Source organism: Glandiceps talaboti, chromosome 8 (assembly GCF_964340395.1).
Source record: "Glandiceps talaboti chromosome 8, keGlaTala1.1, whole genome shotgun sequence".
Taxonomy (NCBI): domain Eukaryota; kingdom Metazoa; phylum Hemichordata; class Enteropneusta; family Spengelidae; genus Glandiceps; species Glandiceps talaboti.
In genome coordinates, this window is record NC_135556.1 from 24,712,714 (window position 1) to 24,730,843 (window position 18,130).

General features: G+C 34.1%; 1 protein-coding gene and 1 long non-coding RNA gene across 4 annotated transcripts in view; one reads left to right on the forward strand and one right to left on the reverse strand.

Moving 5' to 3' along the window:
* LOC144439086 (protein diaphanous homolog 2-like) overlaps positions 1-15,440 on the reverse strand; it is a 41,866-nt gene extending 26,426 nt beyond the window's left edge. For all 3 annotated transcript variants that reach the window (XM_078128343.1, XM_078128344.1, XM_078128341.1), the window contains exons 1-3: positions 15,103-15,440; positions 11,452-11,622; positions 284-391 (exon numbers count right to left, since the gene is read on the reverse strand). In XM_078128343.1, coding sequence (XP_077984469.1) covers positions 284-391; positions 11,452-11,622; positions 15,103-15,141 — 318 coding nt within the window. In that variant the 5' untranslated portion in view covers positions 15,142-15,440. The remainder of the gene's footprint in view (positions 1-283; positions 392-11,451; positions 11,623-15,102) is intronic.
* On the forward strand, positions 8,749-17,886 carry LOC144439087 (uncharacterized). Its single transcript, XR_013481096.1, has 3 exons — positions 8,749-8,849; positions 16,645-16,729; positions 17,833-17,886. It is a non-coding gene; the product is annotated as an uncharacterized LOC144439087 (long non-coding RNA).
* Positions 17,887-18,130: the final 244 nt, after the last annotated feature.

Below are 18,130 nucleotides of genomic sequence, written 5' to 3' on the forward strand. Positions count from 1 at the left end.
GGTGGTATCAGCAAGAACAGCAATCTTGTCTATCACTAGACCATGGAGACATTGCCTAGTAAACAGTTAGAAGTATGCAAATATGGCATATGCGTAATTAGTCTAGACATTATCAGTGGCTTCCAATCTCTTAGAGATCTTGAGATACAAAGCCATGGATAGTCTCTACACTAATGAGTTACTAAGTATAGCAAAAAAAAAACCAAGTACAGTCATTGCAGCTTTAACAATTTAGTCTTGTTTGTTAATACTTTACAGTAATACAAAGTAATGTTTTACTTACACCTTTATCTCCAGTTCTTTTAATATATTGTTCTACCATATTTCTTTTTGTAGCCATGTCCATATCTCGTAAAGGTTTAGACTTCTTTTCTGTCAAGTTCATATCTTCCTGCAAGACAAAATATTTAAAAATCGTGTAAATATAGACAGTAGGAGGATCTACTCTCTCTTTTAGGTTTTAATACCCTGTATACAAAAAATGTGTGTGTGTATGTATGTATGTATGTATGTATGTATGTATGTATGTATGTATGTATGTATGTATGTATGTATGTATGTATGTATGTATGTATGTATGTATGTATGTATGTATGTATCATATGTATGTATGTATGTATTATGTATGTATGTATGTATGTATGTATGTATGTATGTATGTGTGTGTGTGTGTATGTATGTATGTATGTATGTATGTATGTATGTATGTATGTATGTATGTATGTATGTATGTATGTATAATGTATGTATGTATGTATGTATGTATGTATGTATTTATGTATAATGTATGTATAATGTATGTATGTATGCATACGTACAATGTCAAGAAATGTCATAATCAAGTAGCAAGCAACTGTGTAAACATGGAAATTACTTTTTAACTTAAAATATAAGAAAAAGATATCATTGAATTTCATAGCCCAAGGCATTATCAATTACCAAACAGCTATCCATTCCACTGATGCCCAATAGCATTGATTTCCAGTCTTTTTTTTAAATGCTTAAGATTGTTGTATGTCATCTTAACCATCTAACATTCAACTAAAAAAATGCATTAGTCTATCAGACTCGGATCATATGGACACTGAAAATATCCCTTGATGATTGATTTTATCATATGATACTATATCTTACATTTTATACTATATCTTATACTACATGTATCTCAATGGAAACAAGCTATAAATATATGTGCAATGTATATAAATACGGTATATATATTGAAACCAGTGTTGGTGGCAGTTAAATATGTCAACAGAGTTAAATTACAGTGGAAAATAAAGTTTACAGACGATGGTAACGTGGTAAGTCAGGCAAACAGATAAGCTCAATATTACACATGTGCACAACCTTGTACACATTTAAGCAGCTGTCATAATGTACATTTTGCAGCTCAAGCGAACATTAGACAAGAAATGACAGAATAGACAAGACATAGGTTGAATTTAGTGATCCAAAGTTGATTTCTGTACTTTTTATAGTCATTGATTAGCAAGAGTATGGGTGGTTTTTATTCCAAAAATCAGTGTGTATGAAATCTGTATGTACTCTCTGGGTTTTCGATAGGGAGGAACCACAGCAGAGGGTAAAGACGTGTTGAACCTCGTAGCGTATATTTTAAGAGCAACTATATTTCAGGTGATATAGGAGAGCTATATGATATGGCAACCTATCACATTCTCCTATTTCTAAATTCTTGAGTAACAGTTTCCTTCTATACAGAAAATATGACCAGGAAAAGAAGTGCCATGACCTGAATGACTGTTTGTGTAACAATATCAACAAACTCAGTTCATATATCACTGAGCATGTTTACATTCACATTCTTGTGAGTTACAAAATCAGAATGCTGACACAAGATGAAATGAGGACCTTCTCTCTGCATGCTCTGTTTCACTATACATTGAATGTTGTTTCTGATGTTGAGTGATATACCGTATGACATGCTAACATACAACTTGTGTCTACAATGTCGATGTAATCATTTTTGTGGCACAGATTATGACCACATACACATATGTACGTAGTACAGTCACACACACACACACACACACACACACACACACACACACACACACACACACACACACACACACACACACACACACACACACACACACACACACACCAGTAAATCATTAATTACACTACAACTTCTCTTCTCCATAATATCTAAGATACACTCTTTGAAAATAACATTTATTAGACTTCTGTATTGAAAGCAGAACTTTGCTTCTGTGATAACATAACTATGAACCAACATAATTGACTGAATATTAAAAATTAACAATTTGAAATAAATTACATACTTGTGTTCTTAAATAGTAATGAAAAATACGAAATGTGGCTTGTGGCACAAAGCTTGCAAAATAATACATGTATATACAGTATTTGCAAATATAAAATGTAATTGAAGAAAACTTTTACAAACCAACATTTTTAGCATATGGACCATGGCAGGTCATTATACAGTTTGAAAGAAGTGTCTGAAAATAACTCAATACTGAATTGAAGAAAAGTTGGAAATCATACCTATTAGCCTTTAACTATATGTACATTTATTATATCAATGAAAATATAATGAATTGGAACATATTAATCATTAAAATTAATGTTCATGCCAATAAAAAGTCACAAAATATGACAATATGGCACACTTTTAAATCATACAATATTATAGCTTCTGATATGTGTACATGTACATGTATGTAAGTCATATGGTAGAATTGAAAGTATGACTCACACAGTGTGTAACCCAATGACACCAACTCAACTATGGCGTTAAAGTGATGATGACCCACGACATGTTTGAACCCACTGACATCACACTAGACTATAAGATACAAACTTTCATGCCACGCTATCAGCCTGATAGGACTGAACAACACAATGATGTATGCTATCTTTCAGTTTAACATCACATTGAAGCATGACACAGGTTGTGTTTAAACCCATCCACATACCATACATTCATGTACTATAATTCTATTTACATATTACTTACTATATAGCATTTTGAGTTGATTGTCTACAAATAATAACTTAATAAAAACATTGTACACATTCCAGCTCAGTGATAGAATGACACCTTGAGGTTGCTGATATAATATCAGTATTGTGTACAGATCTGTTACAATATCTGGAATTTTGAGGTGTCAGTAGTATGTACAGATCTGTGATAAAATATCTGCAATTTTGAGGTGTCTGGTGTCATATCAGTATTGTGTACAGATCTGTGGTTGATGATATCTGGAATCTGAGGTGTCTGATGTCATATCAGTATTGTGTACAGATCTGTGGTTGATGATATCTGGAATCTGAGGTGTCTGATGTCATATCAGTATTGTGTACACATCTGTGATTGACGATATCTGGAATCTGAGGTGTCTGGTGTCATATCAGTATTGTGTACACATCTGTGATGATATCTGGAATTTTGAGGTGTCTGATGTCATATCAGTACTGTGTACAGATCTGTGATTGATAATATCTGGAATCTGAGGTGTCTGATGTCATATCAGTACTGTGTACAGATCTGTGATTGATGATATCTGGAATTTTGAGGTGTCTGGTGTCATATTCAGTACTGTGTACAGATCTGTGATTGATGATATCTGGAATCTGAGGTGTCTGATGTCATATCAGTACTGCGTACAGATCTGTGATTGATGATATCTGGAATCTGAGGTGTCTGATGTCATATCAGTACTGTGTACACATCTGTGATTGATGATATCTGGAATCTGAGGTGTCTGATGTCATATCAGTACTGCGTACAGATCTGTGATTGATGATATCTGGAATCTGAGGTGTCTGATGTCATATCAGTACCGTGTACAGATCTGTGATAATATCTGGAATTTTGAGGTACATGTATCTGATGTAATCAGTAAATATACACAAATAGTCTAAAGTAATAACAAGATATCTCTTCTATCAGATCCCACTCCCAGTAAATCTGATACATACATGGAGATAAAAGATTGTTTATTTTAATGTTAGGATTATCCATGGTACATATACCCATACTAATTTTTTATCCATTTGAATTTTCAGCACACATTGCCTCAGTTTTAGGTCAAGTATAGAATGTGTATAGTACAGTACATGTGTAGTGTGTTATACTGATACCATGTGATCAATACACTTCTTGTGATATACAACTTGTCTGATGTTTTTTCTCTCTCTTTCAATAATAGCTATTTACATTTCAATGTTTCCTCTTGTTCAAATTTGTTGAATTCATTTGATTGACTTGTGTAAAATTAGAATACCTGTGTTGAAGGTCACTGTTGTTACACTGACATGTACATGTTACTCAACAGTACATGTATGCTTTCAATATTGAAAACAATTGGTACATGTACATTATCATTTTCACACAAAAGAGTCTGGCTAGACTTGACTGCATCTATGTAAGGACTGTCTTATCTAGTAGACATATTGCCCACGGGCTATAGGTACAGATATGTAGAAATTGGATAGTTGGAATGGTGTAGGTACTGTGCTACCCTGTTCTATAGCCTGGAATCCATGCCATCTAGGGCCAAAAACTTGGGCACAAAGCATGAAATCTATGCTACTCTTGTCCAAATGTCTGGAATTCATACCATCCTGGTCTCTAAATTGTAAAAGCCAGGAAATGAAAGCCATGCAATCCTGGTCGAAAAACCTACAATCCATGCAATCTCTTTCAGATATACTGCAATGTATACCCTCCTGGTCCTGAAACCAGGGATGCATGTCATCCTGGTTCAAAGCCTGGAATTCATGCTTTCACGGTCAAGAAAAGTGTAACCCATGACGAGGTCTCAAAGCCAAGAATCCATACCATACAGGCCTAAAAGTCAGGAATCCATGCCATCCTAGTCTAAAAGTCGTACTGCTATCCTGGTCCAATAACCTAGATTGGCAGCTACACTGTTGATTCCAATACTAGTACAGAACAACATGGATTCCAATATACAGGTGACATGACAACTACTTTACCATAAAGTTACTTGGCAATATGTACTTCATAGTCAAGGGTTCTACAGAGGTACCGTATATCTATCATCCAGGCACTTGACTACAGTGTACATGTACTTGGGACACAAAATATGATTAATTCTTCCAAATATACTTAACCATAGACCCTTCACCCACTATGCAAGTGTGTGATGCTATATCACTGTGATGCCCTCTGCTAGTGTGTGTTGTGTATGTAAGTGTGATAAGGAAGTATTTCAATTTATTAAAATTGGAGTAATTCATCAAATCCAGATATCACACCATAAATCATTGAAATCTCCACTTCACTTAATACATATATTTTGTACCCCAGTTTTCACTACATTCTGTCTTTGTTTTATTCAGAAAATAAAGGAATGTAACACAAAGTTGCTGATTTAGGTTTTTCTTCGGGCAATAAAAATGTTGTGTTTTCCATTTGACATAGATGAGAGTAATGGAAGGAACTCATATACTTTTAAAATGACAATGTCTTGCTTACATTTGCATACATTTCATTGATTCTGACTGATTTAAAAAAAATCCTGCTACCTGACTTATCATTTTTTGGTATTCCGATGAATAACGCTGGAATATTGACTGGTTTGGTATGTTTTATTATATCTGTACAGCTTATTGAGCTAGAACTTAAGTAAACAGAATATTTTTGTATCAAAAGCAAAAAGAAGGTAACATTCATGACCAGACTTTGACATATTCCTGCTATTTCACCTAAGACTAAAATATCAATTTGTATACCAAGTAACATACCACACATAATATCCCCTGCAGCTTGTATAAATTGCTAGGTTGATTAAAATGCATATTTGACATGTTTGAATGAGTGAGGACATGGGAGTGAAAGTTCAAAGGTCAGCAAGCTACCTGCTGGTAGATGTCTACCTAGCTACATGACCCCAGTTCAATCACTGGTCTTGAACTACCAGTATCAGTAACAGTTCCTATAGCAACATGAATTGCCAAGTATCAATAACAATTATCACCTGGTAAATCTGTTTAAGGACAACATACATGTACCTGTATCTATGACAACCTGCATTACTGTACAGTTGACAGGTGATTAGCAGGACGGGTGTTACACCATATTGCATTATATTATTAGTACTGTATGATACATTGTCAGATAGTGGTGATCTGATTAAAAGTCTGATGGCAACAGATGTTACAATATTATTATTAAGGAGAGGTAGATATCATAGTTAATGAGATGCATAGTGGATTTCACACCATACAATACCAACCTACATATGTTGTAAAATGTATTTTCTACTAATTAAATTGTTTTTTTGAGCTGGCTGAATACTAGGTATGGGTGGGGGGGGGGGATAGCCAGAGAAGGGCTGACACATACTCACATACACACACATACATGATATGCAAACATATATATGATATACATACATACATACAAACAGACAGACAGACAGACAGACAGACAGACAGACAGACAGACAGACAGACAGACAGACAGACAGACAGACAGACAGATAGATAGATACACAAACAGAATTGTCAAGTATTGTATAAAGAGCTCTTTAAACCACTTTCCACATGTGTAGAGTGGATAACAGCATGACAACAACCACAAATCTACAAGTCTAATACAAAATGCATACATGTATACATTTGGCACAAAACTACTATTTGACAATGTGTGAAATGTTTGAATTCTGAACATGTTGTTGACATCTACTATACATATCTACTTGTACATTCTAATTGTACACAAAAGTACATGTATAGACCACAACATGCTCCGTGCCATACACTCACAACCACATCAACCTGTGTGACAACATTAACCACAAGGTGATTTGCAGTGCATAATTTGCACAGAATCACAGGAGCAGAAACCAGCAATACAGTCATCCCAAAAACCTTGAACACATACATACACAGTGAGCTGAAATAACAATAATTATTTGTTCAGTGCAGGGTATATAAATATATATTGAAATTGTATTATTCCAGTGTCCTTCTACTCTGCCACACCCACACATATTGACACTTTGACTAATATTACTTCATATTCACTATCTATGTAGATAACAGGTTACAACAGTTTGATATCTATGTCAATAAAATAGTGACTGTATACTGACAATAACACTATAAATGAAAGATCTCAGTGACTTTACACTGACAACGGTTTCATAAATATTGTGCAATGAAAGATCTCATTCATAATTACCTTATACTTATGTAACTATGTTTTCTCTACAAATAGTCACTATTAGATTTTAATTATGAACAAAATGAAATTCATTAGATTTCCATTTTGAACAGAACCTGCAATAATATGCAAACAATATAATTTCAATATCCATAGAATCCTAAGTATCACTATTACAGTACAGTTTGGATTTGTTTTAATGCAATGGGCTTTAAATAAGAAAAGCAAATGCAAATATGATATATTGTATTTGTTTTCTTGTAGGTACAGGATGGCCACTACTCTGCAACTATAGTTACATTTGTATATGTATACATGTAGTTGAAGAACTCTGATTACTAAATATGTATGTGAATGTAACATATGTTGGCCCACATACATGTAACCTATATTTCCTATCCAGGACACCTGACTTTCCCTCATAGTCATACAGTATTACTAGAACAGTACAATGTAGTCGAGAAGGAGAAAAGTCATGCGCTGACTACCAATTACTACTATGCCAATAGTGCTACCAAGGGTGACATCCATCGACCTTACCACAACAAGGATAGATTCCAGCTTGCCTTACTGGGTGTTCTCAAACTCCAAAGTATTAGCCAGTATAAAGTATCTTTAATACAAAAAACATTTCTTTCTGTGGCCATAGTATAATAATTTCCAGTATCCTTGTTCATAGATTTGGCTATCTGATTAAACATACTGACACTTATTTATCTGTCTCTGATATATATTGCAATGGCTTTTCTGATGAGTGACACTGTCAGGCTAAGATATAGCCAAATCTACTAGTCTCTGGGCTACCTACATCCTGGATGAAAGCTTATCCAACATTGCCATCACAAACTGCCTTCCTGTAGAGACCTTCATGTACGTGTAACATATAATTGTATCCATGTAGTTATTTCAATGGAATGTATATGTCAGAAGTCATACAGGTTAATACATTGTAGTCCCAGCTATAAGTTGTTAAACTTAAACTCAATAAAACTGAGATACATGCAATAAAAATGTCCAAACTAAATCCACAAGACCTTACTGAATTCCAAACACACAAACTCCTGTGTGACTGACTCCTTGCATAACAAATCATCTTGTCAACACTGTGTTTTAAGACATGACTCAACCTTTTACAATCAACTCATGGAGCCTTTATAAACAATACAGGGTTTGTTCATGATTACCCACTGTGCCTTATTTGGTGTGAACTATTTTATGGACTTTACAGTCAATAACATTCTATAACATTATGTGATGAATTACACCATGTGAATCACAATTTGTCTTTCTATTAAAAATAGTTCTCAGTTTTATTATGAGTAATAGTCAGCCAAGGTTTCACTGTGCACTAATACACCTACATGTGTTATGTGCCTAATGAAGTCCAACTTTCTCACACAGCTTTCATTCTCCTTACTACCGGTAGATATCATTTCCTATATTTACTGTAAGTTGAGGAAAAGGAAATGCCTGGTATTATACCACATGGACTTCGGGCTGGACAATTTCTAATAAAATGTTAAAATGGTTTTTATGTATTTCCCTGTTTGTTTTCTCATTAGGAAGTAGCAAAACTTGGCATCTGGACCTCTGTATGCTGTCCTGAGAGGACAAAATTGTTCTATGCATATTACAAAGTTTGGGTTACACATGTATGTATTTACAGGTATGTATATGGAGAAATCAAGTGTGATTTCAAATAAATGACCCCAAAAAATTGTTGAAGCCAAAAATAATAGCAAAGCATGTTTTCTTGTGAGTCACAAACATACATTTTAGAAGTATGGGATGGGAAACAACAAATTCTAGTGGGTCAGAAATGAATGTCATAGGTTAAAAGGAAGTCATGTTCACTTAGAGGACACATTGTCACTATTATCATGCAGAGAGAGAGAGAGGTGGTCTTAATCTTGGAATTTCTTGAAAAGAAAAACAGAGAATTTCAAAAGGCAAGATTCCTTCTCCAAGATGACATTGAAGGAGATCACAATTAGGTATGTATAAACATTTGTCTTTAGATGCACAATCTACATTGTACTTTCTTTTGTACTCCTGTCTGTGTATAGGTCTGTAAAACCTTTGAATTCCAGAAATTTCCCTATGAATGGCAGACTGGAATTATAAAGCATATTTAGAATACTACAGGGAAGGTCTGAAAACAAGACTAAATGGTAAACTCTAAAGACACAAGACAGCATCAAAACAAAACACACATACATGTACACACAAACAGTTTACACATCCAGAATGTACAAGATCTACTTTCAATGGTGACATTCCAGTCAATGGAGAAAAGAAATGGAAATTGGCAGTGATGGAGTTAAACTGTAGAATTTCAGTGTATTGCTAGGTGGATCCATGGAATGATGGTGAAATAGTCTAGTTCAAGGCTAGTGTTTGACTGACAGCTACATGTACATACATTTGCACTGACAGCCGTTAGTACCTATGCTGGTTGGTTTTGACTATGTTACTATAGAATGTAAGTTGAGAGGGCATAGTGGAGATCAACCAGCAAAGTTACATTGATAACAGAGTTTTTAAAATTGTACCCTCATCCTTCATATATATTGTTTGTAGTTTTTTCCAGACTTGCTCTTCTTCTTCACTAATTATCAATATTTCTATGGAGGCAGTACCCGACTCTGCTACTACCTTGAATTTATTGATAACAACAGACCAAACTACAAAGTTTTACTTTTATTCAAATAACTTGCTTTCCTTTGGAAATTATGAACAATTTATAACTAACTTTGAAAACTATACAATGGCATGTACCGAGGCATGTCAGCAAATATTACTGATTGAGAGGCTTCAGTACTGTGTGTTGGTTGTGATGTTCATTGAATTTTACCCTGAATAAATTGAGTTTGGTATGAATAATCCATAATACAGCTGTGAAGCATAATACTACTTTACACTCCATTAGAGCTTGAAACTTTTCAAAGACCATTTGTACAAACAACAAAGTACATATCTGTGAACTAGCTATTATTATGATCACAATATACAGGGGACAATCGATCACACAATTTCACCTGATCACAACATGGGCATCATGCCACATGGGGACAATCAATCGCACAATTTCACCAGTTGGTTGCTGTGTTCAATATAAATTCAACACAGCTGAAACACTGGTAAAATAGTTAGACTTGGAGAACTGCAAGGGTAAGTTTAACGTGCATAATTTTACCAGACACCAGCTTACCATCACAGTAAAAACAATAACGATACTGACCTCTAGCTGAACCCTGTCTCAAAGCAATTATTGTACTGGGTCACAATATGTTTTCAGACTCCATGAATGTCATACAGACTTCAGTATTTTCAGAACAAAATATGTGTGCTAGCAGAAATTCTATACCCATTCAATGGATTTTAACTAGTGGCTTGGTTAAAATGTCATTTGTAAGCAATTATCTCAAATCCTTATTTTTCAAAACAATTTCTTTACATTGTGTGATGGAAACCATATTTGTGAAATGAAACGGAGAATATTTTTTGTAAAGTAAACACACTGAATAGGTTATAAATAATCCTCATTATGGCATTAATCCGGTATTTATTCCTTTAGTTAATCCGATAATGATAATCTGTTGTTCATTTCTATGGTACCTGACCTTACAGGATTTACTTTGAGGAATGCAACCGAACATTCTGAGGTAGAAAATACCAAATCTAAGACAACTACCTAGCAATTGAGACAAATATGGTAACTACACAGATATGACAATTGTATATTTTGCTAATTTGACACTAAAATATGACATTTATCCATAAGTTACAACTATTTGCATTTAAGGTCTGGATCAAATTGAGATATATCAAAATGTTTTATCTATTGTTGTTGAATGAGTTTGTTCAAAAATAATATAACTAGATCTTGGTTTATTGTTTTATATATTACTGAAATGTAATAATCAACAAATGTGAATATATCTATAAAAAAAATATCTTAAAACAAGTCGGGTAAGTAGCCGATGGAAGTACCAGCAAAGATCAAAGTATTTGCTGAATAAAAATACCAAATAATACCAATTTGTACATCCAGACAGGTACTACCAGTAGGTCTGGTCAAGACTGTCTTAGGGACGTTGGGGTCACTATCAAGATGCAAAACATGACAACTTTTGGATAAGACAATGGAAATGTTCCTCACTGGCTATTGGTCAACAAGAACTCCTGACCTGACTGGTGGTAGAGGTCCTTTGAGTGACAATTACGACAATCTTATATTAGAGACATAAATATTTATATTTACTTACCAACATCTTTTCAAATGCTGCCATCACTTCCTGATTGGTCAGACTTTGTGTCATTCTCTTTTCAAAGTCCCTTTCAACCATTTCTTCTTCAAGGTTAGCCGCTGCCTTGCTAGACGAGTTCTTCTCCTGTTTTGATTTGGAAGTGATCCGAATGTTGGAAAACTTGTCCAGCTGCATGTTTGAAACAAATAATAATGAAAGTGAAAATAATATCTGAGTAACACACATCGTGTTGTACATAAATAAATGCTATTGTTAATAATGCAGGTATTGTACATACATGTAGTCTGATGCTGAAGGGGCCTGTAATGAAACAATATAGTGTGTATCAATTACTTTTACTTTTACATAATATATGCTATAGTATATTAAGGTACCTTAGGAGATGAGGAACCGTCCTTCACCCTGCCCCACCCCAAAACATACATGCATACATGTACAATGTACATGAATACCGTATGTCAAACATGCCATGTTGTATGTGATGTAACATGCTGAGATTTAGCAAAGTTCAAAGCACATACAGCAAAATTTAAATCATATAATATCTTTTGACTTTTTAGCAGTCTGTTTGTTTTTCTGTCTGCTTTAGGTCATTTGCAACACTGTCATAGTTCTTGTCTGTATTACCGGTAATAGAGACAATGTTAGCCATGCTGTATGTGATAAAATAAATATTACAACAACATATATACAAAGTAAAAATTATAACACTATACTTGTACAGACTTTTTCTCCGGTCATTCACATTTATATGTGGAGGAGAATATCATTTATTACAATGTAACATGCTGAGATTTAGCAATCTTTGACTTTTCTACTATCTGCCTTTTTTTTTATGTCTGTTTTTAATTTTATGTCATATAACACTATCACACCTCTTGCATAGATACAAGATACAATGCTAGCATCCAATAACTCAATGTCACTGATACACACACAACAGGATTTTCCTTTATGCTGTTTTCCCAAAGATAGTACAACATGTATGAGTACAAGTCTATGTATGTATCATACTGGTAACCTGACACTGCCTGGTAGATGAATTCATTTCTAACTTCCCCCTCTGGCATTACAACATGTGTGAATGCAGCATATATATTATCTTCACTTCATTGACCTTAACAAATTTGTAAGGTGTCTTTTCATAGTACTGGGGAGGATTCCCTCATATTTGTTACTGTTAGAGTGTATGAATGCTATTTCCTTGGTGTTCAAGGAGGAATGGAATCCAAATCAATAAACCTGTGTGACAAATTGATTTCACATTTATGTACATGTAAGTCTGCTTGTTTTCATCATCAACCTTTATGTATGACCCTTTACCCTCATGACCCTCATGACCTCAAGTCACTTCACCTGAAAAACAACATGAACTGGTAAAAAGTATTCCATTATAATCAATATTGAAATCCCCTTAACATTGTGCTTAATAGCTTATTCTAAAAACTAATTAAATTTCACAAGGAAACAAACACTGAAATGTGATACCCTGACTCCTGATCCAGACATTTATCCCAGTTCCTGACTACTATTACTGTAAAACGACATACACTTCCAGGAACAAAACTACATTATAAATTTAGACATGTCCACTTGAAACCCCATATCAGTAACTAATTATATGTTATTTCCACTATTGTGGTGTGTTCCTAATCTATAGTATAAGTATGAGGAAATAACTCCACATTTACTTGATACATGAACAGAAAAAACTCACAGCAACTACCAACATTAGTTAATACCAGAATTAAGAGTGTTGTATTTGGTGAACAGCTGTTACCTTTCTATAACATTTCAATACACTAAAAAAACACATATTTCATTGAAATCCAGTAGTGTGTCATGTTTATACGTTTCATATTTATTTAATATTGTTCAACAGATGGTGATATTTTTTATTTTGCAATGATTCAATGATTTCACATAAATTCTATCGTATAGATATATGACATTATTATTCAACTTTAAATATTTAATATTGCAAGTTACATGTAGATATTACTCATGTCATCTTCTGCACCAGAAAACAATTACAAAATTCAGTCTAGACCAAATATGAACATTTCTACTCATCAGGTCAATTATTTTTTTTATTTTTTTTTTTTTTTTATTTTTTTTTTTTTTTTGGGGGGGGGGGGACGACAACAAATCCCAAATATTTGCTGATGTCTTATCAGCATTGTGTACTAATGTCATAACAGCCAATTGAATTGTATATGCGTAGTACATGCCTGACAATTCAGCCAAAATTTAGGATTTGTTTTCAAAAATTATTAGACTACAAATAAAATTGTCACTTTGTAAATAATTTGTGAAATAAAATAAATGATCTGGGTAGATTTAGATCTGATGCCAACACATTGTATATTGCAATATTGGGTTAATTTGGTATGATCTGTGATACTGGAATGCCACTTGTGTCATCATGATGGTGGGTATAATGGAATGTACATGAGTGTCCTCAATAACGCTATGAACTAAGTATGAACTAAAGGTCTCAGCCGGTGACTAAATAGTCAGAGATTTATAACATACAAGTTATTTACCTATAAATCAATCAATATTGGTGAATCAAGGTCAACTTAACAATACAAATTGTGTTTGATGTATTGTTCAAACCTTGATACACACTACTGCACACAAGAATGGCTATGGGGCAACTAAGCTGTCATCGTAAAATCAGGGAGGTATACAATATACTTTTTATATAGGGAGATGGTACAATGAATACATATAACTACACCAATCATTAAAAAAACAACCAGTTAATTCAATAATGTCAAGAGTTGTTTTGTTATCTTTACACATTAGAAATTCTGTTTGCATCACTCTTTTTATTTTTTCTCATTATCACTAGTTACATCATTATGCGTCTACGAATCTCGAGCCTTGCCCTGGAGAATTGTCCTGGAAATATTGGTCAACCTTCCCATCTCATTCCGAACTGTTTGCATATAACTTGCACTTATTACTTTTAAATTGTTTTTCTATGTGACTGATACTAACGGAGGTGTTTATTTGTAGTGCTTCAACTACATGATGTACACATACATACCAGGATTGCCATCCCTGACTATTTTAAATATTTATTCAGATTTAAAATGTAAATGGTCGTTGATTTGTGTAAACAATGAATTGTACTAGGAGAGATCATCATAATTAATATAAATTCACACTACTATTTTTTTTAACATCCCTACTTTAACTTTAATTAAGCTTATCTGGTGAATGTGATTGTGGACAAGACTTGACAATCCCCCCCCCCCCCTTGAGGTTTGACAACTTGACCGCAGGAATAAACAAACACAGATTGTGTCGGAGATATGATAGTTGGGTGGGGACACTGCAAGATGACTGCTCTATTTTCCATGTGTAGTATTGGATAGAGATCCTTTAGAAATAGGTCTGTCTACACATGCTTTACTCTGTACTAGCGTATACTGATGGTACACATTCACACGATCGACAGACGCAGCCGATCGGCACTCGATTCAAGCGATCATACGCCTGTATGTACCTAGTATCGTATCCAGATTACGAACTTCACATCAACATGTTTGCTACACACTACAGTACTCGACATTTGATCAAACTTTCAATCATTGTATGGCTAACTGTTACTGGATAAAATATTATACTGATACTTACAAAACTCCTCTTGCTTGGGTCTTTTTCTTTCGAAGACATGGTTTGTTATATAAACTGTACAACTTGCACAAATAGGTATACTAAATACACTGAACGTTATTCGTCAGTCGATGCCACTCAGTTGATACCGAGTCATTCCAACTCGGCGCTCACTGTTCAGTTCAGTCACACTGTCAGTTACAGCCTCTTCTTTCGATAACCGGGAAGTTGCGTCGAAAAGTTGAAAAATGAGCAGGTTAGAGTTCAACGTACGGTTATAACTGTCTTTTTTTAGTACAGTTCCAGATACAAACTCATTCCCGATTAACCTGCAGCCATTTTCACTTCTCCTACCTGTTTGTATTCCAGACTTAAAATGACCAATCAGAATGTTCGTTACGAAATTATCCCGGAAGTAGGATGTGCCGAATAACTTTTTTTGTAGTTATTTATTGTCTTCGTATGCATCTGGTAACGACCTTTAATGGGTTAAAAATTGTACTAACAACACAAGAAATCACCTTTTATTTCTAAAACTTGAACTTCTTTGAGGCTTTTCGTAAATTTTTATATTTTTGGGAAATATGGAGAGAACGCTATTGTGCGCATGCGTTGAGCAAAATGGCGGAGCTTGGACTTCAAAAGCAAGGATGGTATGTCAAAATTGTTTACAAAGTTATATTATGTGATCTCTTTGACACCTTTCAGAGTAACTCATGTACATGGTTTTTCAGAGCATGCATGCATGTTATACTTAGAGCAAACGTGTCCCTCATGATCGGTGAAAACCCGTATCAAATTAGTGTAGTGAACCAATGACCTGTCACTCGAGCTATGCATAGCGTGCTCTGTAGACTGTAGTCTGAATAGAGTAAATGATGTACTGTTAGTACGACTAGGAGCTCTACGTCAACTTGGAGCCGACACGTGGACATTACTATTATTTCAGAGTGAATTTGGATGCTCATTTAGTGAGGGGCAGATGGGAATAACTTTCTCGTATGCCCTAATTCATTGAATGATATGTCACAAATCATTAAAAATAGCCTTTCTCATTACCAATGTTCGATATAAAGATAAAGAAAAACTGCGAAAACTTTTTATTAGTCTGTAGGGGAATTTACAATATTTTTTGTTAAAAATATACTACATATTTTCTATTCTCTATATTACAATTCTGGAAGTCGTGTTTTTTTTATGGCAAGGTCAAAACTAAACATTTATAACTACACTCTACAGTGTATTATTAAAATCCTATATTGATCACTACACAGATTTGTAGTGGCACACATAGTCCAAATTCTGTCTCCTGTTTCGTTAAAATGAAGAAGGGGATTCTCATGCACCCATTTTCATTTGAAATATTTATTGAACTATTAGAATATCCCCAGGTTGGGACTGTTATAGACTGATGTATGGTATATGTACTCGCCTGACCCAGAATCATACCCACTACTCCTCCAAGGTATTCACTTACAATGCCAGTGTTTGATCCTCCAGTGTTTGATCTTTACATGTTGCATGATTATAAATGATCTTTTTGCTTTATTTGTGTGTACATAGGCATCTTAGTAAAGATGGTATAGCAGAGTGCTGTAATGGGAAAGATGGACAAAATACAGATTCAATCATCAAAGCAGCACTTGATGTAAGAAAAAAAATAGTCAATATCCGGAATTACTTCCAGATACGTGTTAACCGAACTATTCACCAGACAGTTCAGAGACAGTCCCTCTTTTACATCCCTCTCTATCTATGATTAGAGGGACTGTGGTACAGATAAGGAATCACACAGTGATGCAAGTCATTCAAATAAATGATGGGCATGTTCATGATTTATAACAGAGTTAATGAAGAACCCCTTGGTCATATCATGAAATGCAATGAAATGTCCGTGAAATGCAACTAGCAGTACATTGTCATTTGAATTTCAAATCTTCTCATACAAATATAGCTAACTGATCACTAGCTGTTTGTATCTTGGACACACAGAATCAGAAACATATATTTTGTTCAGATAACTAAACTGTAATTGACATGCAAGTCATTTAAATACTTCTAGATAAAACTCAGTGTTTTTGTTTATAAGGGAGGTAAAATGTACCTGACTTCCCCTGTCATTTTACTGGGGTTCCCCACAAAGTTATGTGCATTGGAAACTATGCCAGTTTTACCATAATCACCCTTTCTGTTACTGGGGTTCCTCAACCTTAGCAAACACACTAATTTTTTAAAGTTATTAGAAATACACTGTGTGTTCAGGTAACCATACTATTGTTCAGATAATGGACGTTCAAAATAACCAGAATGACATTTGTATTGTTATACATTAAAACATTTTATTGAAATAACCATAATTATATTGAAGTGTATGATGACATTCACAAAATGGAATACCAAGGCAATGTACTTGTAGTGTAGTAACTGGCCAATAACTGGTATAAAGTGGATACAGTGTAAGATGTGTTGAATACTAGAACAACAATATAACATAAAGTAAACAAGTCTGTGATGGAAATTATCATTAAATTTAGTTTTGATATAATGTAAAATAAAATACAAATAATGCAATAAATCAGTTTTGCCATTGTACTACTTCTACATACTTGCTTATAAAAGTATTGCAGCAACATTTTTGTGTACATCATTTTATTTGTGCATTCTCTATCTTTGTGTACATCATTTTATGTGTTCTCTATCTTTGTGTACATCACTTTTATTTATGTGTTCTCTATCTTTTTATACATACAGCTTGACATAAGGCAAATTGGAGCTGGGTTTTTGCCAAATGACATCAACAGAGGAAAAATTGAATATGTAAGTAGACACAGGTTACCCCAAAATAATAGACACTGAAGGACTATTTCTGTCCAAGAATTCATCCCCAAAACTGCTCTTCTATCCTAATGTATAAATTTTGTTAGAAATGTATGCTATTTAGGTATTTTAATTAACTATCAATTAACAGAGTCAATGGCCCAAAACAAGACGAATATAGTTACAAATGAAAATTTATACTCGCAGTCAAAAATTTCTTGGAATTTCTTTG